Here is a 25,855-nt window from a genome sequence, read left to right on the forward strand (position 1 = left end):
TTCATCACTACGCAACTAGCTTTTAAGAGTAAATAATCTATTATCATTAAAAATACAAACAAGTACACAAAAAACCTGCACAGTTCTGATAATTGGAAATTCAAAGTAAGATTAATATTTTTAGAAATGTGAACTTACATTCCCAAACAAATCTATTTTATAAAGGCAAGTATGTTGTCTGCTAAGACTATACGGCAGGTGAAAGACTCGTAATGCATGTAAACAGATCACTAACTCTCTACCTCAAAAGTAATAGCCCATATTTTCAGCAGAAAAGTATTGATGAATATGAGAGATGCACTCTTTCAGTACTATTTCCACAATCATATGAAAACATTCTTATAAAGGGTACACAAAACTAGGAAATCTTGATTGTAGTGTTAACACAGGGCTGCATTATTTTTACTGCATGCTTAGTCATCCTGAAAGATGAAAATCTTCTTTCTAAATATTTTGAATTTAATTTATCAATTTTATTTAAGAAGTAAATTCACTTACAAATTTAAATTTAAACATTGAAAAACTATTTCTAAAGGAAGAAAATTTTGCACATGAATTTTGAAAAGAGCCATGAAAGATTTGAGATTTTACTCAATAAATATAAATAAATTAGCATGCCCCAGTTTCATGGATACTAGAATACGTGAGACTCCTGGATCAGAGACATTGAAACTTTATTACTCAGGATACAGCGGGGAGCATAAGCTTAATGTTTTCATGAGTTCCTCTTGTCCAGCCTGCCTCCAAGTCCCATTGGAGGCTATGTGGAGCAAGCCAGGTGGATGTGGCATACATACTGTGTCATGACTTAAGAACTCTGACCTTAGGAAACTATAATCTTCTAAAGGTGCTGCTAGCAAACTGCCCAAACTTTGTCCTAGATGGAAGTACTATCTTTACTACTCTGGTCAAAAAGTGAATTTGCCCTCTACCCTAGAAGTGGACACTCTCTCTGTCTTCCAAATTGATTCACTGTGGGTTTATCACTAAGTATAACATATTTAAGTCAAGTAGCATAATGGTTTCTTTGAGTACTGGTTTTGCAGCTAGTTTAATAATGTTTAAAATATTATGCAAAATTAAATATTTTAATAGTCTATGTACATTTATGTGTCAATTTACTTTTTTCATTATGCTTATTAAGGTTTTAAGGCTTTCTTTTTTCTTTCATTTTTTATTAAGAGAATGTTAAAACAAATCTTAAAGAAATAAAACTCAGAAATGAATGAATCTGGTATCCTTTACCTTGTAAAATCCAGAAATCAGGAATCAATTTATAAGAATCAACAAGTACTCAATAACTACCTGTGCCATCACCTCAGTTCAAATTTAAAAAATAAATTTAAGATATTTTCTTAGACAATAAAATTGTCTTCCTTTCCTCTACTATCTCCACATACTCCCTTCATATTCTGAAGAATATTTAGTCAGGCCCGTCTACCCATGGCTGGGCTAGGTGCTCTGAGAAATACAAAGGAAACAAAGATGTGGCCTCTAGCTGGGCGCACATGCACTGATCTTAATAACAGCTAAATTATTGAGCAGGGATGTGAATGATTAAATGCATGTAAGAGGCAATAAGAACATCAAGGAAGGCTTATTAAAGAGGTGAAATTTAAGGTTAAGAATTTGCATAGGCAAAGCAGGGGGAGAAGGGCATGCCAACCCTCAGGGAATAAATCTGCGAGAGTTTGCAGTAAGAAATCAGCTTGGCATGTTAGAAGATAATGAAAAGGGCACATCGACCAGAGCAGAGCAGAGACATTAACTGGGAGATAAGGCTAGATAACCAGATTATGAAGCGCTCCGAATAAAGAACGAGGAGTTACACTTCATCATCTATGAGATGGGGAGTTGTTGGAACTTTTTGAAGTCAAATAACATGATAAAACAGATGAGACTGGATTAGAGAAGGAGAAAAATAATAGTTATCCTCTCTCTCTCTTTTTTTTTCACCATGCAGTAATTATTAGCCTTCTGACATATTATTTTTTAAGTCTTCATTCTACAGATGAGAAAACAAATTTGGAGACATTATATAACTTCCCTAAAGGCAACTAGTATGCAAATGTCAGAGACAGAATTCTATCCAAAGTCTGACTTAATAGCTTATGCTCTTAAACACTTTGCAATACTGCCTCTTGGCTATGAGACTACTGTAATATTACATATATTTAAGGCAATGAAAATTTGGACTAAAGCATTGATTATAGAAACGGAGAGTAAGTGATGAGGTAAAAAAAGGATTTTAGAGAAAGAATAGGATTTAGTGACACACTGGCTAAGAAAAAGCTGTGTCAATGTGGGGGCCCAGTTTTAAGTCTTGGTATTTAGGAAACTGGTGGTGGAAATAACATGTAGACATTCAGGGAAAGGGAATATTAACACTAAGAAGCACCAATCATGACCACGCTGAGAGTGAAGGGGGCACATATTTAAAACGTGATATCAGCAGGTGAAGAGACTGGACCAGAGAGACCATCCATTCACCAACTACCTCCCTTCTTTCATTTCAAAATCAGAGGCTTTTTGTTTGTTTGTTTGTTTTAAGAATGACTTGCTTTTATTCATAGCCTTCCTTTTCCTATCATAATTTTCATCCAAAATCTTTAGAAGTATGGAATCCAACCTATCCTGTCATTATCTTAACATGTTCTTTTTTTAAATCAAGGGCTTCATTGTTAATCTAATCCATGAAACTCTTTATTCTCCTTACTTCTGCAGAAAATTTGACTATGACAACCCCTTCCTTTTTTGTTTAAGAATATCCTCCCCTTTTCTCCACACTTTTGACCCTTTATTTTCACCAAGTCTATATTTCTTTTTTAAAGAAGCAGCATAACATAGTGGTTAAGGGTATGAGCTCTGAGGCTCCGAGTACCTTGGCTATTTGAAATGCTCACTTCAGAAGCCCCGACCACTCTGCATCCCAATTTCCCTACCTATGAAACAGAGACGATGCTAAGAACACTTTTATCAGAGAGCTGTGAGGAAGGTCAAGTGGGATAATATTTGGAAATGACTTACAACAATGCCTGCACACTTTAAGCACTATATAAACGGTGATTTTTTTATAGCTCTGTTTCTTTGCACACTTTACCTTTCTTTTCTTCAGACCCATTTGTTTCTACTTTTCTCCCTTAACTTTCCCTAAGCTTGCCCACTTCACAAACCACATCAACACTTAAGCATATCTATGCAAATAAATTCACAAATGTGTAAGTTCAGGCAAGGCTTTTATCCTAGCCTCTTCTGTCTTGGTGACTTATCATAAGGCATATGAATGAGCTACTTAGATACACACGACTATCTCAAATCCAGCATAACTCAAATCAAGATGATGATCTGTCTCCAGAACTGGAATTTTGAACTTCATCCTTAGTGCTGGGCAGTAGCATTCTTTTCACATCCCAGGTTTATAATATCACAACAATCTTTGATGTGTTTTCTCCTCAATCCCTATACAAAACGAGTCATTAATTTCTTCATTACAATTTTGATTCAACTTTCAGTTCCCTCTTTTCCTAGATACCTATTAACACTGCTCCATTCTCCTATTACTGCAAACCTCAATTGGTCTAAGCTGACCTTCATTTCCCGCAACAATATTTACTCCATTAAATCCTGCATATTGACACCAGATTAATTTCTAGATAGGGCTGCTTTTTTCACAGCATGTTTCTGTACAAAAATTAGCATAAAATTAACTTACCCTTCTGGCCATTTTTAACAGTGAAACCATTCAGGGAGCATGGCCCCTTTCCTGCTACCAGCACAAAGCTGTCAAGCTTTCTTGTCACATGCACAGATGAATACGAAAGAACAAGCAGTTAGCTTCTGCTTTTTGATCAATATTGTAAGACTATGTCACTCCCTTGGGGGTCCTCTATGTAACAGAACAACAGCTTTCCTGTATGAAATCTGCTTTAGGTTTGGTTCCTTCTATTTGGAATGTTGGCTGGTATATTAGTTTTCTAGAGCTGCCATAACAAAATATCACAGACTGGGTGATTTAAATAACAGAAAATTACTTTCTCACAGTCCTGGAGGCCTGAAGCCCAACACTAAGGTGTCGGGAAGTTTGGTTTCTACTGAAGCCTCTCTCCTTAGTCTGCATGTGACCATCTTCTCTCTGCGTCTTCACGTGGGTCTTCTCTCCATGCTTGTCAGTGTTCAAATTTCCTCTGTGTGGGTGCATCCCTGGTGTCTCTCTTTCTTTCTTTCTTTTTTTTTTTTAGTATAAACAGGTTTTGTTTTCTTTTGTTTTGTTTTTTTGGGTGAGGAAGATTGGCCCTGAGCCAATTTCTGTTGCCAATCTTCCTCTTATTTTTCCGTCCCCAAAGCCCCCATTACAGAGTTGTATATCCTAGTTATAGGTTCTTCTAGTCCCTCTATGTGGGTTGCTGCCTCAGCATGGCTTGATGAATGGTGCTAGTTCTGTGCCCAGGATCTGAACTGGCAAAACCTGGGCCGCTAAAGCAGAGCGTGCGAGCTTAACCACCAGGCCATGGGGCCAGCCCCCTCTCTTTCTTAATATAAGGACATCAGTCATATTGGATTTGGGCCCTGCCCTTAGGACCTCATTTAATCTTAATTACATCTTTAAAGACCCTAGCTCCAAATACAGTCACATTGGGGGTTAGGGTTTCAATATATACATTTTGGGGTATCTATCTCTTATACTATGCTCTACACCCATAGAAACTTCAGGATTTAAGTTTACTTTATTTTCTGAATTTAACAAACTTAAGACTTAAGACCCCATAAGAATAGCAGCAGATGTTTCAGCATAACCTTTGCAGGCCAGGAGGGAGTGGCACTGAAAGTCCTGAAAGACAAAAACTTCCACGCAAGAATACTCTACCCGTCAAAGTTATCACTCAGAATTGAAGGAGAGATAGAGTTTTCCAGACAAGCAAAAGCTAAAAAACGTCATCACCACTAAACCAACCTGACAAGAAATGGTAAAGGGACTTCTTTAAGTGGAAGAGAGAGAGTGCTAATTAGTAACAAGAACAAATAGGAAAGACTTACTGCCACTGGAAAAGTAAATATATAATACACGTAGTAGATTAATTACTTATAAAGCTAGTATAAAGGTTAAAAGACAACAGTAGCAAAAATAACTATGATTACAATAATTAGTTAAGGGATACACAAAATAAAAAGATGTAAAATGTGACATCAAAAACATAAAACATAGGAGGAGAGTAAAAATGTTGATCTTCAGAATGGGACTAAACTTAAGTTGTTATCAACTTAAAATAGACTATTAAAGATATAAGCTGTGGGGCTGGCCCGGTGGCACAGCAGTTAAGTGAGCATGTTCTGCTTCAGCAGCCTGGGGTTTGCTGGTTTGGATCCCGGGTGCGGACACAGCACCACTTGGCAAGCCATGGTGTGGCAGGCATCCCACATATAAAGTAGAGGAAGATGGGCACGGATGTTAGCTCAGGCCCAGTCTTCCTCAGCAGAAAGAGGAGGATTGGCAGCAGACGTTAGCTCAGGGTTAATCTTCCTCAAAAAAAAAAAAGATAAAAGTTGTTATATGTAAGCCTCATGGTAACCACAAAGCAATAATCTATAGTAAATACACAAAAGATAAAGGGAAAGGAATATAAACATACCACAAAAAACGTCATCCCACCACAATGTAAGAGAATAAAAGAAGAAGAAAGGAACAGAGAGGAACTACAAAAACAGCTAAAAACAACTAATGAAATGGCAATAAGCACATACCTGTCAATAATTGCTTTAAATGTAAATAGATTAAATTCTCTAATCAAAAGACATACAGTGGCTAAATGGATTAAGAAAACAAGACCCATTTATATGTTGTCTACAGAAGACACACTTTAGATGTAGGGACACACACTGACTGTTAGTGATGGGATGGAAAAAGATACTCCATGCAAGTGGAAACCAAAAGAAAGCTGGACTACTTATACTTATATCAGACAAAATAGACTTTAAAACATATTCTGTAATAAGAGACAAAGAAATGTGTTACATAATAACAAAGAGGTTAACCCAACAAGAGGATATAACATTTGTAAATATTTATGCACCCAACATAGGAGCACCTAAATATACAAACAAATATTAACAGATCTAAAGAGAGAAATAGACAGGAATACAATAATACTATGGACATTAATACCCCACCTACATCAATGCATAGATCATCCAGACAGAAAATCAATAAGGAAACACTGGACTTAAATGGCATGTTAGACCAAATGGACTTAACAGATGTTTACAGAACATTCCATCCAAAAGCAACAGGATATACATTCTTCTCAAGTGCACACAGAACATTTTCCAAGATATATCATATGTTAGGCCACAACCCAAGCCTTAATAAATTTAAGAGGTTTGAAATCACATCAAACATCTTTTCTGACGGTATTGATATGAAACTAGAAATTAATTACATGAATAAAACTGGAAAATTCACAAATATGTGTACATTAAACAACATGCTACTGAATAACCAATGAATCAAAGAAGAAATCAGAAAGAAATCAAAAACTACCTTGAGATAAACAAAAATAGAAATGAAACATACTAAAGTTTATGAGATGCAGCAAAAGCAATTCTAAGAAGGAAGTCCATAGTGATAAATGCCTAACTCAATAAACAAGAAAAGTCTCAAATAAGCAAACTAAATTTATATTGCAAGGAACTACAAAAAGAACAAACAAGGCCCAAAGTTAGCAGAAAGAAGAAAATAACAAACAATAGAGCAGAAATAAATGAAATAGAGACTAAAAAGACAATACACCCCCACAATCACTGCAGCATTATTTACAATAGCCAAGATATAGAAACAATCTAAATATCCATTGATGGATGAATGGATAAAGAAATTGTAAATGGAATATTATTTGGCCATAAAAAGGAATGAAATCCTACCATTTGTGAAAACATGGATGGACCTTGAGGGCATTACGCTAAGTGAAATAAGTCAGACAGAGAAAGACAAATACCATATGATTTCTCTCATATGTGGAATCTGAAAAAGAAAAAAATAAGCTCATGGAAACAGAGAACAAATTGGTGATTGCAAGAGGTGGGGGGCAGTGGGTGGGAAAAGGAGTGAATTTCTTTTTTTTTCAGTTTAAATAAATTGAATAAAAATTGTAAAAAAGAAAAAGAATCTTGTATCCCTCTTTCTTGAGGTCAGGATCCAAATCTGCACTATCTTCGAGGCATGATACTCAACAACCCCCAACACACATAGGCCCTTGTGTACATGCATACACATGTAGGGACACACACACACACACACACACACACACACACAGAAATATGCCCATGGCATCCTGGTGTCTCTTCCATTCTCAAATATTGCAATATTCTCAAACCCACACCTGAATTACTATACTGTGTGACTATCTTTGAACAATAAATTCCTATTTTTGCCGTATGCACAGAGGTGTAGATATTATCTGCAGGATTTTTGCTCCCAAAATCAATGCCAGAAATTTTCTGCTCTGTAGCCCACAGAGTTATATGTATCCATAGCAATATTAAGTGTTTTTTTGCCCACTATTCTTTACCAAAAAAATCGTTTCCTTTTCTGAGGGAAAAAAATATAGCTTTGATAGGTACTAAACAATTTGCCAATAGGACAGATAGTCTTGGATGTCAACTAAGTAAAGAGAAATGTCCAGAAGAAACAATTCAAGAATATTTACAGGTTGCAATTATCTCTCCTGTGGCAGTTAAACTTGACGTATCCCCAGTCAAGGAAATTTCTGAAGTCCTTAAATAAAAACTCTTTTTTAAAGAATACGTAGTAAATGAGGAAGAGTTACCATATTAGAAAACTGTCCTTAAGTTTCAAAACAGCCTTAGGTTTCAAAAGCAATAGAGGCATATTGAGACACAGAACTTTCAGTAAATACTGAATTAGACCATGTCTTATCCATAACCATGTGGTCAAACCATGGTAGATATTCCAAGAGTTAAATGGAACAAAGCAAGACGCTGACTGTGAGCTTTTCACGAAATCCTAAAGAAGAACTAGATACCATAATATAATTAAGATAACAGTGAATTATAATTAAATTTCATCTTAGATTCCATTATTACAATAATGTTTTAAATCATAAGGGGTAAATCTAGACAAAGTGCCACCTTGAGAGGAAGGAGAATTGTTTGGGAGAAGATGGAGATGCACTAAAATTGTTTGAGTGCGGCTGCAAATGGAAGCTAAGAAGATCATTTCTATAGCGTAGAATTAGTTGCAATAAAACCATTTTAAAACAGACAATTATTATTTTAGAAAACATTTATGAATATTTCTTAAAAATTAAATTTTGGGAAGATTTTGAAATCTAAAGATAGTTACTATTTCGGGACATATTATTTATTCACTGATATCTATCAAAAATTTACTATAAAACCATGCAATTTGATCAGAGATTTAGAAAGGCGGACATGCAGAATTTAGGAATTCTGTGAAACAGCAAAACAACCTCTGCATCAAGCCTGTGGCTCAAGCATTGGACTTGAGCTCTGGAGCATACAAAACACAGGAACTAAAATCAAGGGCCAGTTCTAGAAAAAATAAGAATCAGGGATGTGCTATCAAGCTGAGAATCAAATCCCAGTCTGAGTAATAAGTTTCGAATTAGTGTTAGAATAAGTTTTGTAAAAGGGGGGAAAGAGGAGAGAGAAGAGAACTGATATTTATTTAGACTTTTCCATTGCCAGACACAATTTAAATCTAATCCACAATAAAATTTATAAGATTTTTATCCTCGTTGCATGTGAGGGAACCTAATGCACATCAAAGCAATTGAACTACATAATATTGCTAAATTGTAGATCTAAGATTTGAATTCAGCTTTGCCTAATGGCGAATTCATGATCTTTATTTCACTAGTGGTCCTCAGACTTTGTGACAATAATAAATCAACTAATACAAACTGAGCATTTGCTACGAGTCCAACACCTCCATGTATTTTAAACATACAAATTTATTTAATGTTCTCAACAAAACTAAGTGATGTGTTGGTATTATTATCTACAGAGTTTGACTCACCTAGGGTCATTCAGCTAGTAAGTAAAAAGATGGGATTTAGACTGTGTTTTCTGGCCCCTAAATCTAATGCCCCTAACTGCACATAGCCTCCTCACAATACTTTAATCATCTCTTTCTGAAGTAGGATGGGATGACAGGCCCAGGACAAAAACCAAACCTGGCCTGCCGCCTGCTTTTGTAAATAAAGTTTTATGTGACTCCAGCTATGCGCATTTGTTCATGTCCTATAGCTGCTTCCTTGATACGACTCAGTTGACTTGTCGCAATACAGCCCATCTGGCCAGGACTTTACAGAAAAATTTTGCTGACCCTAATGAAGACCACAGACAATAAAACAATATTTGTATATGGTTCAGGTAAGTGATTCAAATCTTTCATGATAATTCACTATTCTTTTTAAATCTCCTCTTCTCCCCTCACTTTGCTCAGAAGCCCATCTAATCAAAGAGAACAAGACAGATGTATTTGTTTTTACACATATTTGTTGTAAATATAATTTGAGTCATTTTGATTTTATTAACAGCTAGTCCTCTTATATAAAAAGCAGTAACAGGAAATAATCTATTTAAAACTACATCTGAAGTAGTAAACATCTGTCTTTCCATTAGGAAATTGCACTAAAATAAAGTCAACAGTTAGCTTTCTCAAGATTTTATTTTCATCAAAGTTAAAATGAAACAGTTAAAGAATAACCACACTCCATAAAAATTAGTCACTAGTTGCTAAAACACTTTTGCTTATCTGCAAACATGTGAATACTTTAAGGTTTATATTACTCCTAGGCAACTGCATTATCTTATGTAAATTTGTAATATCATCTTTTACATAGCCAGTGATTAAAAATAGGCATTTTCACTGTTAAATATGCCTTTGATTCTGATTTTCAAACAAAAACAAAACAATTCCAATAAAAATGTGTCTCAAAGGAACACAATTGAAGGCTTTCCACAGTACCATTTGCTTAAGTGGCTTCCTGCTGTCTCCCCCCACCAGAAGTGCTAACAGCTCTGAGCATCCCCTGGAGATTCTGGAGGGTGCCATCTGCTGTATGTCTGCTATGCTGCAGCCTGAAATTCTTGATGTCAGATTCAGCCCATCGAATTACACCATAATATGTGAGTTGTATTACAAGTGAGACATTAACACCGGATTCATGAAGAAAATTGAAAGTTACGCATGCAAAGCAAAAGCATATTAGTGGTTATTTGATTAATTATTGAATATGATTATAACACAAATAACCACAGCATTCAGGTACAATGAGGGTGGCATTTATTGTTAATATTGTGGGTTGCAGTTTTCTTTTTTTATAAGAAATAAAATAACATACATGACTAGCAGATAATATAAGTACACATCCCAGGAAAGAATTCTCTGGGTGATAGGCAAACACTTTTTCACTGTGATCCCACTCTATTTTTATTTCAGTGTCAAATAAACATCAGAAAATACATTGATGGCAAAGAGGTAGCCAGACTATTTCTGGAACTTTCACAGGCAGAGAAATACAGAGGGGGATGGAGTTGGTGGACAGGGACCTACTCAGAGTATGAGCAATTTGGAAAGACTGAGATTTTTAATGCATTTCACACATATAGAAAATATTACGCATACATAAAGACTTTGAAGGAAACATATTAGAAAATATACTGTGAATATAAAATAGATAATATCTACAGAGTCCTCTACTGGCCCCTCCTTAATTGAACATATCTACTTCCTCTCGTCCACTAATTCTACACAGGTAATCTTATTCTGAATATTATGTTTAACATCCTTTTACTTTTTTATATGGCTCTACTATATATATAGAGAGAGAGTAAGTTATATATAAACATATATATAAATATATATAAATTATATTATATAAACACATTTATAAACATGTGTGTATATAGTAAATACATAATATATATACAGCAAATATATATGGTATATATAGTAAATATATATTCTTTAATATATTAGCTTTGCATAAGCTATACTTATATATTATATATATAAATATGCTTATATTTTATGTATAGTAAATATATACTAAATATATATTCTTTAATGATATATTATTTAGCTTTAGATATTTTTGAACTCTATATTCTGTATGAATTTATCTGTGACTTGATTTTTGTGCTCAAAATATTCTTCATGGGACATGATGATACATGAACATAAAGCATTCTATTCCAAGAATATACTACACTCTGCTAGGAGAGTAACCTGGTAAAAATACTTTGGAGAAACCTTGATATTATCTAGTAGTTTTGAACATGTGCTTACCTAGCAATTCCACTTCTAGAAGAGACCAGATTTTCATGGAGAGAATAAGCACCTTGCCCAAAGTCACAAGTGCCTACCTAGTAAGAGCTGAAACTCAAATCTGAGCAGTCTGTTCTAGTACAATAAGATAACAAATGAGAACCAGCTGGAAATGGTTACTATTTCTAATCTAGGCTTTGGCTTTATAAACTAACACTTTGACTAAGCTGTTTACATATTGAAATTCCTAAAGCCTCGGTAGTATGCTTTTGGACTAAATCAATGGATTGCCAAATTCACTGATTGCTTACCTTTTCTTTTCTTATCATACTTCTCACCACCACTCCTCAAGTTGGCTTTCTTGAAGCAATGCTTTCCCTTGGCTTCTTGATACTACACTCTTAGTTTTCTTCCCATTTTATTGGACATTCTCTTTCTTGATTTTCTGATCATTAAACATTGGAGATTCCCACCCTGGTTTTATATGCAAGTTCTCTCTTTCATAGCTTTAAACAGATCCTATACAATCATGAATACTCAATCTATATTTCTAGGTCTGACCTTTCTGAGCTTGCAGACACATTAATTCAAATTTCCACTTGACCCATACATTTACCTGTCTAAATAAGCATCTCAATCTTAACCTGGCCAAAACAGAATTCTGGTTTCCCTCCTGCCTCTTGCAGGTTACTCCTCTCCTAATCTTACCAGTCTCAGAAAATGGCAATAATATCTGCCCGTTACTCAAAGTACAATTCTCAGTTATCCCTTTTCTCTTTCTGTCACCAACCAATTCCAATTCACCAGCAAGTACTGTTGACACGCCACGCATCTTTTTTTCTTTTCTCTCTCTCAATGGATACCACCATTGTCTGTCACTATGATTTCTCACTTGGAAAATTCTTTCTCATATATTGACTGCAAACAGAAAATTCAATTGACATGTAATAGCTCTTTTGCCAAGAAATGTCAGGACAAATGTGCTGCCACAATTGAAAGCCCAGAAAAGCATACATGGCAACAACACCTCTACTTTTAGTTTCAGCTAGTAGGGTCTTATTAACAATTATTATTGTTGAATTTTATTCAATAAATACAACATTTTGTTCTATTAAAGAGCATTTAGTGGTATATGTCCAAGTATTTAAGAAATCTCAAATATTTTCCCCCTGGTTTAACACAGTCAGTAATAATCACACAAACAAGATCATTTCAGTAGCTCATGTTCATGGGTGCTTACCCCACACCCTCACTGTGATAACATGTTATATACATTCTATTGTTTAGTTGTCTAAATAACTCTATAAAATAGTTAGTAACATTGCATATGACGAAACAGAGACTTAAATACCTTAATCAACTTGCAGCAGCTATGAAGTGGCAGAAGTGAGATTGACACCTAGATCTCAACGATTCCAAACACTCCTGATTTTTACCACTCTAATATACTTCCTCCAGTGGGACTCCGTGAGTGAAATGGGGCTGGGGAAAAATTTTAGGGAAGATTTTTTTCTCTAACTTCTCTAATCTCTCCCAGAGGACTACTGAAAGTTAAGGTTGCTTACACAGCAAAAGAGGCATGGAATTACACTTCCCTCGTCTTCTTATCTACTTTCCAGATCAAGTTTTATAGGCTCATAAAGAGTCAGGCCTTATGTAGGCAGAATATTCTTATTCAGCAACTGATCCGTTCTCAGTGAATCTAAGATATGCCACTATTTAAACCACAAGTTTCTTTAGGGAGTATACAATGGGATCCACTGCTGTGTATGAAGACAGTGTTACACTGTTGATTTTTTTTTACTTATGTTATTCTAAAGATGAGAAGAAAATTAAGTTGTAAGAACAAACTGTAAGAATTGACAATAGCTACAGCAAAGTTGCAGGGTGCAAAATCAACTTACAAAAATCAGTTATATTTCCATACTCTAATAACAAACTAACAGAAAGAGAACTCAAGAATACAATTCCATTTACCATTGCAACAAAAAGAATAAAATATCTCGGAACAAATTTAACCAAGGAGATGAAAGATCTATACAATGAAAAATATAAGACATTATTGAAAGAAATAGATGATGACATAAAGAAATGGAAAGATTTTCCATGCACACGGATTGGAAGAATAAACATAGTTAAAATATCCATACTACTTAAAGCAATCTACAGATTCAACGCAATCTCAATTAGAATCCCAATGACATTCTTCATGGAAATAGAACAAAGAATAATAAAATTCATATGGGGAAATAAAAGACCCCAAATAGCTTAAGCAATCTTGAGAAAAATATAACAAAGCTGGAGGCATCATAATCCCTGACTTCAAAATACACTACAAAGCTACAGTCATGAAAACAGCATGGTACTGGCACAAAAACAGACACACAGATCAATGGAGTAGGATTAAAAGTCCAGAAACAAAACCACACATACATGAACAGCTAATCTTTGACAAAGGAGCTAAGAACATAACAAGGGAGAAAGGAAAGTCTCTTCAATAAATGGTGCTGGGAAAACTGGACAGCCACACGCAAAAGAATGAAGGTAGACCATTATCTTTTGCCGTACACAAAAATTAACTCGAAATGGATTAAAGACTTAAAGGTAAGACCTGAAAGCATAAAACTCCTAGAAGAAAATATAGGCAGTATACTCTTTGATATTGGTCTTAGAAGGATCTTTTTGAATATCATGTCTACTTGAGCAAGGGAAACAAAAATACGCATTAAAAAATAAACAAATGAGCCTTCATCAGAATAAGGAGCTTCTGCAAGGCAAAGGAAACCATGAACAAAATGAAAAGACAACCCACCAAATGGGAGAAAATATATGCAAATCATATATCTGACAAGGGGTTAATCTCCAAAATATATAAAGAACTCACACAACTTAACTACAAATAAACAAACAACCTTATCAAAAAATGGGCAGAGGATACGAACAGAAATCTATCCAAAGAAGATATACAGATCGCCAACAGACACATGAAAAGATGTTCAGCATCACCAATCATTAGGGAAATCCAAATCAAAACTACAATGAGACATCACTTTACACTGGTCAGAATGGCTATAATTATCAAGACAAAAAATAACAAATGTTGGAGAGGATGTAGACAAGAGAGAACCCTCATACACTGCTCGTGGGAATACAAAACTGGTACGGACATTATGGAAAATAGTATGGAGATTTCTCAAAAAAATAAAAATAGAAATACCATATGACCAAGTTATGCCACTACTGGGTACCAAAAGCTTAAAGGAGTTGTCCTTTAGCTATTTCAAGTTGAAGAAGGGGTTATCATGAAGAGATTTGTGGGTGTGGCTTTTGTATAACGGAATAAAGCCCTAATGAGATTCACAAGAGATTCAAACAGAATTTAAGAGAGTTATATTCACAGAAATGCTTTGCAGTTTGGACTTAAAGGAATGGAGACACTATAAAATAAAAAAGGGCTTTGGATAAGAATGTCTACAAGCACAAACCAGGACGAGAAAACTACTCAACTGCAAACCTGCTAACCTTATAAGAAAAGAAAAGATGACTATCAGAGTAGAACTAAGAGTACAGGGGAAGGAACTAAAAGTCCTGGAGAATTATTCCCAGGCTGTCAGTCCTAATCAAGAAACTGCTCACCTATGCATTAGTTTACAGCTCTTCAAATGGAGAACTGTACTTGAGTTGCTGTACTGAAGTGTCATCTACAACTGCGCATGCTTCACATGATGAGAATCAGTCCTCTGAGCTGCTGCTGTAATTGAGTGATACTTTGAGCAGCATTGGGAGGGGTAAGTGCACTTTGTATCGTGAGGGATGTATCACTAGGGGCCAGAGGGTAGAGTGTGGTAGCCAGCCTCCAAGAGGGGTCACAATGTTCCCCACCTCTTGTATCCAGGCCTCTGTATAGTGCCCTCCAATGCTGAATGAAGGTTGTTCTCCGTGACCAATAAATTTCACGAAAGTGATGGTATGTTACTTCTGAGACTAAGTTAGAAAAGACATCATGTATTTTGTCTTGTTCTCTCTCTCTTGGATTGCACACTCTAGGGGAAGCCAGAGAAGCATACTTTGTTCCTCTATCTCCTGATTAAAAAAAAATAATATTGGTTTTAAATTTTTCTTAAATATTTGATAGAATTCACCAGCGAAACCTCCTGGGCGTAGATTTTTCTTTATGGGACTGCTTTTTCTCTGTTTAATAATAGAATCTATTTCTTTAATAGAAATAGGACTGCTCAGATTATTCATTTTTTCTGGTGTGACTTTGGAAAGTTGCACTTTTCAAGGAATTTGTGCTTTTCATCTATATTATCATATTTATTGCCATACTGCTGTTTATAATACTTCTTTATTATCCTTTAATATCTTTAGGATTTGTAATGATTATTCCTCCCTTGACTCATTGCTAATATTAGTAATTCATGTTGTTTATTTTTTCTTTAATTTCTTTTCTTCTACAGTTGGTTTTTTTTCTTAAACTTCCCAAAGAACAAATTTGGGCTTCATAATTTTTCTATTATTTGTCTGTTTTTAATTTCATTAATTTTGTTCTTTATATTTCTTTCTATTACTTCCTCTGGGTTCAATTTGTCTTTTTTTTTCTAGCTTCTTAAGAAAGAAACTTCGATAATCAATTATAGTACTTTCTTCCTTTAAATGTAAACTTTTAAAGCTATAAATTTTCCTCCAAATAAGGTTTCAACTGTATCCCACAAATCTGGATTTATTGTATTACATAAACTAAAAAGGCCTAGGCTCTGAGGGAGGGGATTACAACCTTGGATAAACGCACTTATTCACTATTATCCTACTAGAAACTACACTATTCATTATACATGAAATGCCCTCCCAGCGGTTTTCTTGGTCAGTTGCCAAACAGTACAAACAAATTTTGTAATAAGATAGTGACAAAAAGAGAAAAGAGCAAACTAAAAGGAAACATTAGAGCAGAATATCTCTTTAGATATTAAGCATTCTCTCTTCTACAGATAACAGATTATGCAAAAAACAATTAACAAATGTTGAAGAAACAAATTTACATAGCTTTCCTCCCTTGCTATTGTCACTTCTTTTATCACTAGTACTAAAGAATAAAGTTATAATAGAATTTCTAAGGGCCCAAAATCAGTTTTATTATTTTTTTTAAATAAAGGAGTTGATTTTTGAGGTTGTTAGGAATATGCACACTGTTGGGTTTTTTTGGTTAGTAAGATTTGCCCTGAGCTAACACCTGTTACCCAATCTTCTGTTTCTGCTGGAGGAAGAGTGACTCTGAGCTAACATCTGTGTCCATCTTCCTCTCTTTTGTATGTGGGTTGCCACCATAGCATGGCTCAATGAGTGGTGTAGCTCCGAGGCCAGGATCCAAACCAGCAAACCCAGGCCACCTAAGTGGAGCATGCTGAGCTTAATCACTATACCACTGGGCCGGCCCTGCATGTGCATTTTAATAATAGCAACTGATCTTCAAAGAAGGCAGACAAAATTAGGACTGTGAGATTCCATTCAGATTATTCACATTTGACTCACTTCAAAATTAAAACCTAAGATGCACCATCAGGAAAAATCTCAAATAAGAACACTTTCTAGTGTGATATATTAAACTCATTAATTACTTTTTTATTTTAAAAATCAAATAATTGAGATCTTCTGCAGTTAAAAAATAATCTATGTACAAAAGTTGGACTACTATGCATCCTGAAAAATAAGTTCATGAAATAGGAATAAACACTATTTTTCTATACTAAAAAGGTGTTAATCTAAGATGAACAGTTGTTACTAAACTCAAATTTAGTAATGAAAGGTAAATTGCCGTTTGGCTTAGAGAACTTTCAAACAAACCATTTTCTTTAAAGGCATCTATTATTACCAGAACAGTTGTCTATGATAATCACATAAAAATATTGCTTTTCTTGTTGATTATAAAGAATAAGACCCCCTGCTCTCTGAATGGGCTTAACAAATAGATGTAATTATTGCTCATTGTACACCAGCTTTGAAAATCAATTCTCTTCAGTTTCTTCAAACACTCTTTAATGAAGAAAAATAGATGAAAGTATAAAAACAATCTCAATATATTCTGAACATTGATTCTACAATGAATATCTGAATATTTTTAAATTATAAAATTAAGTACCCTAAGAAAGCCTCTTGCCACTTCCTGTCAGTTCTTCTACTTCCCTTTACATGTATTAATTTTTTATTAAAATCCAAATCAAAGAGATAGGTAGAAAGCTGAACAGTTGAGTGTTACAGACTTTGAGATTAATATCTTTTAATATAACAGCTGTTATTAAGTTTGCCTTTGTTCAAAGAGGTCCACACTGCATGTTAAGCCAACATCGGGAAATTACACAAGTGCAGGAAAATGTTTATGTTGTCAGTATGGGAACCATATAGTCATACAGACAGTGGTGTGCTGGTAAATATTTGACAGCAAGCTCAGTAAAAATTAACTGCCCTTATTTATGATGTTTGCCAATTTCTGTGGCATAATATTCCAATGTAGCTGATTTCAAGCTACTAAAATGACACACTTGAATCTACTATTGGGAAATATGCACAGTAGCCATTATACAGTATTTCCACATAGAGATTCAATGGATGTAAATAAGCTCACGAGTGTAGTTAATAGTAAAATGTAGTAAAATAAATAGGAAATGATGAGTTTTGAGTACTGACTACGCTTTTAAAAATACAATTCGTTTCATCATAAGTGTATACAGTTTCATTTTTTATGCCTGTGCTTAACTGCAAGCTCATAAAATTCCTAAAATTCGAACAGTCATCAAGTATAAGCACACCACTCCTGCACACCGTTGCATAGATTCTAGTCACAAAAGCTATGCCAGTGATATAAACTGGTATGGGATGCGGAGAGCTCTTCCAGTTTTTACTCCAGCACTTGATAAGGAACACGTGACTGGAAACCCCCAAATAGTCTAGGGCAATCTTTCTCTTAAAATCCCTTCTCTCTTCCTGATTCCATTCTGGCCTCTAGAGGTAGCTGCCAGCACTATTATTATCATCAGTGTTAGAAAAGCAAATATCAGTGATCATCACTGTAAGGGAGCCATAATACTATTTATTCTAAACAGTTATGGTTTTCTGTTCTCGCACTATTTATTAATATCTCCTCTCAATTGAATGATAATGAGATATGATAAAAAGTCACTGAATTTAGAGTCAGAAATCATCCTTACCAGAGGAAAGTCATTCAAAATTTCTGACCCCCTCACTTTATATCTTTGAAATAATATTAATGTGTACACTTTCCATAAAAACCCCCCAAAGAAAATAACTGTTGTAATTATATATTAAAAAAAACCCATAGCACATTTGAATCATAAAGAATGGCTGATTTCTGGGCATAAAGGCGAGAGAATCCATCACTCATTTTCCTGACTAGCTCATCCTTTAACTGAGCATAGGTTGTGGGAGGGCAGCAGTGTTCAATGCACAAAATCAGTCAGACTTTCAGATTAAATTTTACTACACTGATTTTCACTGGGACAAAAATGACTAAGTAAACTACTTTTATGGTATCATATAAACTAAGCCTCATGTATCATTAAAGCAAAGTCCGTTTAATAGGTCTCTCAATAGCTTTATAATAACATATAAACATAACTTAAGAGCTGATGTCCATTTCTCTTTACCTGACTTTTCCCAGGCTTGGTGTCAATTTATTCTTTTTCAATTCCTTCATGGAATTTTAGAAGTTAAGGGCTAAAGAGTGCCTTATAAACCAGAACTCCAAACCCCTCATTTGACACACAAGAAAAGCTGAGCACCAAGAGGACACCTGCCCCCTGCACAGTGTCATTCAGTTCATTATCGACAGAAGCAGGGACTGACCGGGTCTACAGCCCTCACTGTCTAAAGGCACCGAAAGACATTAATCTTAGAGTAAACCATTACCTCTTGAAGAACCCTCTTCATCTTTAATAATAACGTCTTGACAGCTGTGCAGTCCTGTAACATCAGTCTGAATGGCAGAGAATCTATGCCTCCATTCTCTTCCACACCTTGCAGGGGCCAATCTGCAGATGGACTGCTGGGCATTCGGCTGATGTGGGCACACCTGGCTTCCTGATCAAGGTCTTTTGTTAACTTCAGGGAAAGGTTCCTAACAAGAGAAAGAAAAAGAACAAAAATTATGACGTAACACATTCAGAGCAGCATTTTCCAAGTTGTTGATCAATGTCAGTAGTGAGCTAGAAAAAATTTCCTTGTGACCCTCATCATTTCCTCATATTAGTCTTTGAAAATTCTGAAACCATTTGTCAAAATTACAAAATTGGTCAATTGCATATTTCGTAGTAAGATTCAATGACAATCAAATTTCATTTATACATGATAACTGTGTTTACACTTCTTTAACTCTTTCAAAAATGTTGAAAGTCAACAGAAATCACTGAAAGAGAAAGTTCGTATAAAGATTTTCTGAAAATATGCTTAAAAATTAACTGAAAAGGAAAGATTAAGAAATCAAAAATTAGGATAAAATAATTTTGGCAATTACTTTAAATTTCTAAAGCAACCAATGACCATTTTAGGAATTAAGGAAGCTTATTATACATAGGATTTTATGTAAAATTAGTGAAATAAACGGAAAATGCATAACTCTAAATGTAATTAGCATGCTTTCAAATAATCATTAAATTTTTAGCATAGTAAAGTGTAGGGAAACAAAACACACATATTTATTTTGTTCTACTTCATAATCAATTACTTGAAAATAATGCATTTTGAAAATCCTTTAAGATGGCTAACATTGGAGATATAAGCAAAAGCAAAGATACTAAGATTGACAGTTTTCCAAATGTGCAAATCAGGTAGATCTAAAAATAGTATGAAAAGATGAGCCTATGACAATAATCTTTTTTAATGATTTTGTCTAAGTTTATTTCCATTTGTTAAATCCAAGGGGCCAATCCAACAATGACAATTAATATTATAAGATAGCTCAGGATACTTATGAAAAAATAGTTTAGGACTTGGGTTCAATTTGAATAGTTTTTATGTATATTATTTTCCTAATTATATGCTAAGGTCACTTAGCTGTCTAAATTGAGTAAAAACAGAGTTGCCTGCGAACTTGCCATGAAGATTAGGCAAAGATGCAAATGAGAAAATATATATTCAGTTAATTTTATTCAAATTTGGTTATTCACAAATAGTATAATTTAATTTATAAAGTATTGGAAAATTAGTAAAGAAAGCATATTTTTGGATCAGCTCAATTCTTTACCTGTCTTCCCAGGTATACTCAGGTATATTCATTGATCACAACTGTCCTTTCAATGGAAAGATTTCTATGCCCATTTTATATCTATAATGAAATACTAAATAAGTAGTCATGGCTAACACTTTTTGAAGGCTAACTATGGGCCAAGTACTGTGCTAACCATTTCACATATGTTAATTCATTCAAACATTGAACAAGTCAAAGAGGCAGATGCAATGATTATCTTTATTCTACATATGAGAAAACCGAGGCCCAGATAAGTAACTTTTCTCAGAGTTAAATGGCTAGTAAGAAATAGACCTGGGATGAATCAATCTAAGCACTCTTGTAAGATAAGATTTTTTTCCTACTAATCCCATAACGTGCACATATTATAAAACAATGTATATCAGGCAGTCTTGTAAGGACTTCCCATATGTTAAACCACTTAATACTCACAACACCTCTCTGAGGTAGGTACTGTTAGAATCCCCATTTCACAGTTGAGGGATACGAGTCTCAGAGAGTTTAAGTAACATGCTGATGGTCACCCAGCAAACAAGAGACAGAGCTGAGATTATTGCACTTGAGCTCTAAATCACTACACAATTCTGCATCTCACCTTGTGTGAAGAACAAGCAAGCAAATGAACAAAAACAAAAAAAATCTACAATTATACAAAGACTCATTTATATTTTCACTTTTAAAATATATTTTATCTGATATGACTGATTCATTTTAACTATATACAACTTATAGTGACCTATACAATCATTCTTAAAGATTTCTATTTTACTTCAGCATCTTCTAGGCTATTTTCTCTAAGACAAAGAAGAATAAAATGGAATATAAAAACTAGAAATCACAGTATGTGTAATAGCATTTTAGTTATAATAGAATTTTCAAAGAGTTATCAGGCTTAAGTTGTGAGCTGGCCTGGTGTCTGGCACATCTTAGGTTGACTCAGTAAATAACTGTACAATTGAAGTTGAATAAATGACTATAATAATGAGAGAATGAAGAAAACATAATTCTCGGTAATAATCCATGCCTACACTCTCATTGGTATACAGACATTTTTCTAGAAGTGAATTGTTATGTATTGCAGGGTTGCCACCCACGGTTCAAAATTTCCTGGCACTCTCCCAATAAAATAATCAGACTCAGGTTTTTATAATTTCTTTTGCTAGACTGCTGTTTCTTTGAGCCTATTTGCTCAATCGTGAATGCAAACATCAGTGAAAACTGACAAAGCTTGCAGAAACCATACTAGTGGGAAGCTCTACAACTAATTTCAGGAATTTACTGAGATTCTGTGGATTATAGTTGAATATTTACAAATTGTGGGATGTCTGCCATTTCTCAGGAAGTTAAGAATGGGCTATAGAAATGCATTTAGAAGATAAAATTAGCCATTTGTTCTATGCTTCAAAAGTTTGGATCTATTCTTCATTCCAGAAAGAGAGAATGATGGCATTTTTTCACAATTATGGAAAACATCCAATTTGTATCGAACAGAGCAACGGCGGTGAAGTTGCAGAGATTAATAGGATTATTAATCCTATTATTAATCGGTCACTGACCTTAAGAGGTCCACTACAAGTATTAAATTCTTAGTAGCCGATACCAAAAACAACTAATAAATACTCTTTCACATATGAAAAACAAATCTATTTATCTCAAAGCATTTTACTTGTACATGAAAAACAGTCACCTACAAGACCACAGTAAGCAAACCACGTTCACTCAGGTTGAGGCAGTTAGTGAAATGGGCTGTTAAACAGGCCTGCTCCTCTGTTGCTAGGCCAGCACAGCTATCCTGTTCTATGTTTATGGCCATTGTATTTCTGATTGATTGATGCCTGTGGTTTACAATTGTCTAATATTTTGAATATCAATGTTTTTAACAATAGACTTTTATTGGGCCCAAAACACCCAAGTGTCTCTGGAGAAATTTAGCTAAAAAAACACTATCTCTGTAGTTGACAAGAAAAGAAAACTTTCTAATATGGAACCAGAATTTCCTCTAGCACAGACAAGCCATAAGGCCAAAAGGAGAGCTAAGCTGTCCTGTGCCTGCATTAGCAGGGCTCACCAGATACCAGAGTCCATGCACTTTGGGATATATAGCTCTGTGTCTGCCAACTCTGAATTATTACAGTTTCAAGAAACTGAACAAATGTGCTTTACATAAAAAAGAAAGATAGTCCCTTAACATGGCCAAAAAAAAAAAAAAAGGTAAGATACTTTGGGCTGATACAGTGGTTCATTAATCACCAAACTATTGCAAACAAAAAACAAAGACAATGTAATTTCCACCAAGCACATTTATATACCGTCACCCTCTCTGTGTCAACTCCACGCATCTTGGGTAGACTTGCTCAGTAATTACACTTGCCTCGTTGGTTATGAATACTAACTAAGTCTTTATAATTTAAAATTCACTAACACTTAGACAAAGTCAAATTGAGACTTATGGGCCTTTCTTAGTCCACAAATACCAAAATAATGAAGGTTTTCAGTAGGATTAACAGCAAAACTCATAAATGTTACATTAACTGTATTCTTGAAAGTTTCAATTTGAGAAACTTAAAGAGTTTCAACTAATTCTTAAAACATTTACCATGAACTACTATGGTGAATTCTCTCTGTACTTTGGTCACTGGGATACTTTGTGTGAAAGGAATTTTCTACCAAGCTAGTTCGAGTTCTCCTGCCATTCTATTTGCAGTATGACAGACAAGTTTAATGGAAAAAATATGTATCTTGACATAAACTATAGAGTGATTAAAGGATTTCTGCTTAACAGGGACAGAAAACAAAAGAATATTTCCATGATGTTTTATCGTTTCATTATAACCAGCACTATCATTTTGATAGTGAGAAATTTTCTTTCCACCTATATGTACTCTTCAAATAATCTGAAAACGTCCCAATATAATGGCAAAATGACTAACAAAATACAGGATCACATCAGTTGCAAAGGACTGATGCTCTTACCCATCACGGGAGCTAGTCCTTACTTATTTAGTGCGCTGACACCTTTCATTACAGTAAATGTGCATGGTCATAAGAGATCTGTCTCAATGATTTACTTTTGTAATGTGACTAAGATTTCCGAACCAGATTTCCAAAGAATGGAAAACTAAATACAATCTCTATTTGCCCAGCATAACAAATAAGCATGTGTTTACAACTGCCTTCCATAGCCTCATTAAGTAGATTTGCAGAACATAACAGTTTTTAAAAACCTTACTTTGGGAAACGCATTGTTATTTAAACCTCATTTAAAAAAAGTTCAGGTTATTTATGGTAAATGAAATCTTAGCTTGAATAACTCAAAGAGAGGCACAAGGGTATACATTTGTATTAATGAACTGGCATCCTCCAACCTAACAAAAACTGTCTGTTTAAGGAACTATCTACAAAAAGGCTATCAGCGGTAAATAAACTATTTTTCTCATATTTTCTTTCAAAATATATTGTTTATCTGAAAGTGTCATTTTAGGAAAGAATTTGTATCTCAAATTGTTTTATAAATGGGTATTAGCCATATTTCCAGAAGAGGTAGAACCAGCATCCACAGTAGGATAGTGGGTATAAGAATTTGTTAACACTTTACAGTTAGACATGAATTTACATGTGCGAAGGATTTCACTACTACCTGTGATAGGTGGAAAGGCAAGATAAAATCCAAATAACCTAATATAGCCATAAAGGTCCTCCATAATCTAGCAACTGTTTGCCTTACCATACCTCATCTTATAACAGCTGTTTCCTTGTTTTTTGAGTTCCAATCACACTGGCCTTCATTCAGGTCCTGAAATGTGCCAAGCTCCATCCTGCCTCAGGACCTTTGCATATGTTGTTCTCTGTGCATGAAAAAGTATTGCTAACTCACCTTTTGTTCTCTCCTTAAAATACATCATGTACTCAGGGAAACCTCCTTTATATCCTGTACCCCACACTTCAAACATACACAGGTCCACATGTTCTATGCTAAGCCTTCCTTTGTAGCACTTTTCACAGATGTGATTAAAAAATTAACTTGAGGAGACCTCTGGGAACACATTGGACTCCACTTCATCTCCCGTTCCCAAAACACAGAAATACTGGATAAATTATAACCACACTTATTTTTAAACATATTACAGTACAGGAGGCAAAGACAGGAAAATTTCCAAGTGCCAAAAGAGCAAAAATAAAACTGCAATAATTATAGGAGTTGCCACTGTGGTGGTGTCAGTGTATTGAACTTGGATGTGGTCTGTAAAAACAGACGCTGCAGTTTTTGTGCCTATGCAGATACAGGAGAGTATCCGCGAGTGACAAAGAAGTCACCCAGCGCAGGGAGACACGAGAGTTCCAAGCTTTACAAAAGCCTCAAAAAAATCAATCTGATCTCCTTGTAAATTAACTGCCTGCTAGAAAAACACTCTCCTTTCTCTAAAGAAAGACAATCAAATACAGACTCCCAAAAACATGTCTTCCACAATGTCTGGCAAATACTCAAATGAACAGACATGCAAAGGAGCAGAAAAATAACTCATACACACTAGGAGATGACACATATATTGGAATTAGCAGACAAGGATTTTAAGCAGCTAACATAAATATCTTTAAAGTTTTATAAGAAAAACTGGACTTAATTAATAAATAGATGGTTATTCTCATCAGAGAAATAAAAACAATAGAAAACAACAAAATTGAAACTCCAGAACCCATTGATAAAATTTTTGTAAGGAAAAAATTGCTATGGGAGACATCGTTGGCTGCCTGCTCACTACACATTCACACCCTCCTCCTGTCTCTTTAAAACAAAACCGAAAATAAAAACTCCCTAATTTGTTCAAATGCTGGCTCTCCTATAGCTCCAAGAAATGACGGGAAGTCTGGTGAGGGTCTTCAAGGAAATGTTTCCTCTCTGGGAAGAAGAGATTCAGGGAAGAGACAGCCACCTTTCCTGTGGATGTTGTTTTGACTTGAAGGGCTGCTGGGAAGTGCTGGTGTCGTCCGCAAATAGGAAGAGACTCAGCTGGGGAAACTGAGGGGCAAAACAGTTGGTAGACCTGCCTTCTTGCTGACGTCGTAGTTTCTCTGAACTAACCAACACTGGAGATTTGCTACGTGTAGATTTCTTCTTAGACAAGATAACATAATTTGTGACTGTTCAATGAACTTTGAGTTAGGTTCTTCTCTTACTTGGAGCTGAAAGCATTCTAACTAGTATAACTACGAAAGAATATATTCAAAGGACATTAAACCTAGAAACAACAGTGGGATGATAATAAATCACGTAAGCATTTGTTTAATGGTTA

The 25,855-nt window shown here is 34.9% G+C and overlaps 1 protein-coding gene across 7 annotated transcripts in view; it reads right to left on the minus strand.

The window, feature by feature from the left end:
• Positions 1–25,855, minus strand: part of CCSER1 (coiled-coil serine rich protein 1) — a 1,220,070-nt gene that overhangs the window by 785,196 nt on the left and 409,019 nt on the right. For all 7 annotated transcript variants that reach the window (XM_070505367.1, XM_070505366.1, XM_070505369.1 and 4 more), the window contains one exon: positions 19,229–19,436. In XM_070505367.1, the coding sequence (XP_070361468.1) occupies positions 19,229–19,436 (208 nt within the window). The remainder of the gene's footprint in view (positions 1–19,228; positions 19,437–25,855) is intronic.

Source organism: Equus asinus, chromosome 3, assembly GCF_041296235.1.
Source record: "Equus asinus isolate D_3611 breed Donkey chromosome 3, EquAss-T2T_v2, whole genome shotgun sequence".
Classification (NCBI taxonomy): Eukaryota; Metazoa; Chordata; class Mammalia; order Perissodactyla; family Equidae; genus Equus; species Equus asinus.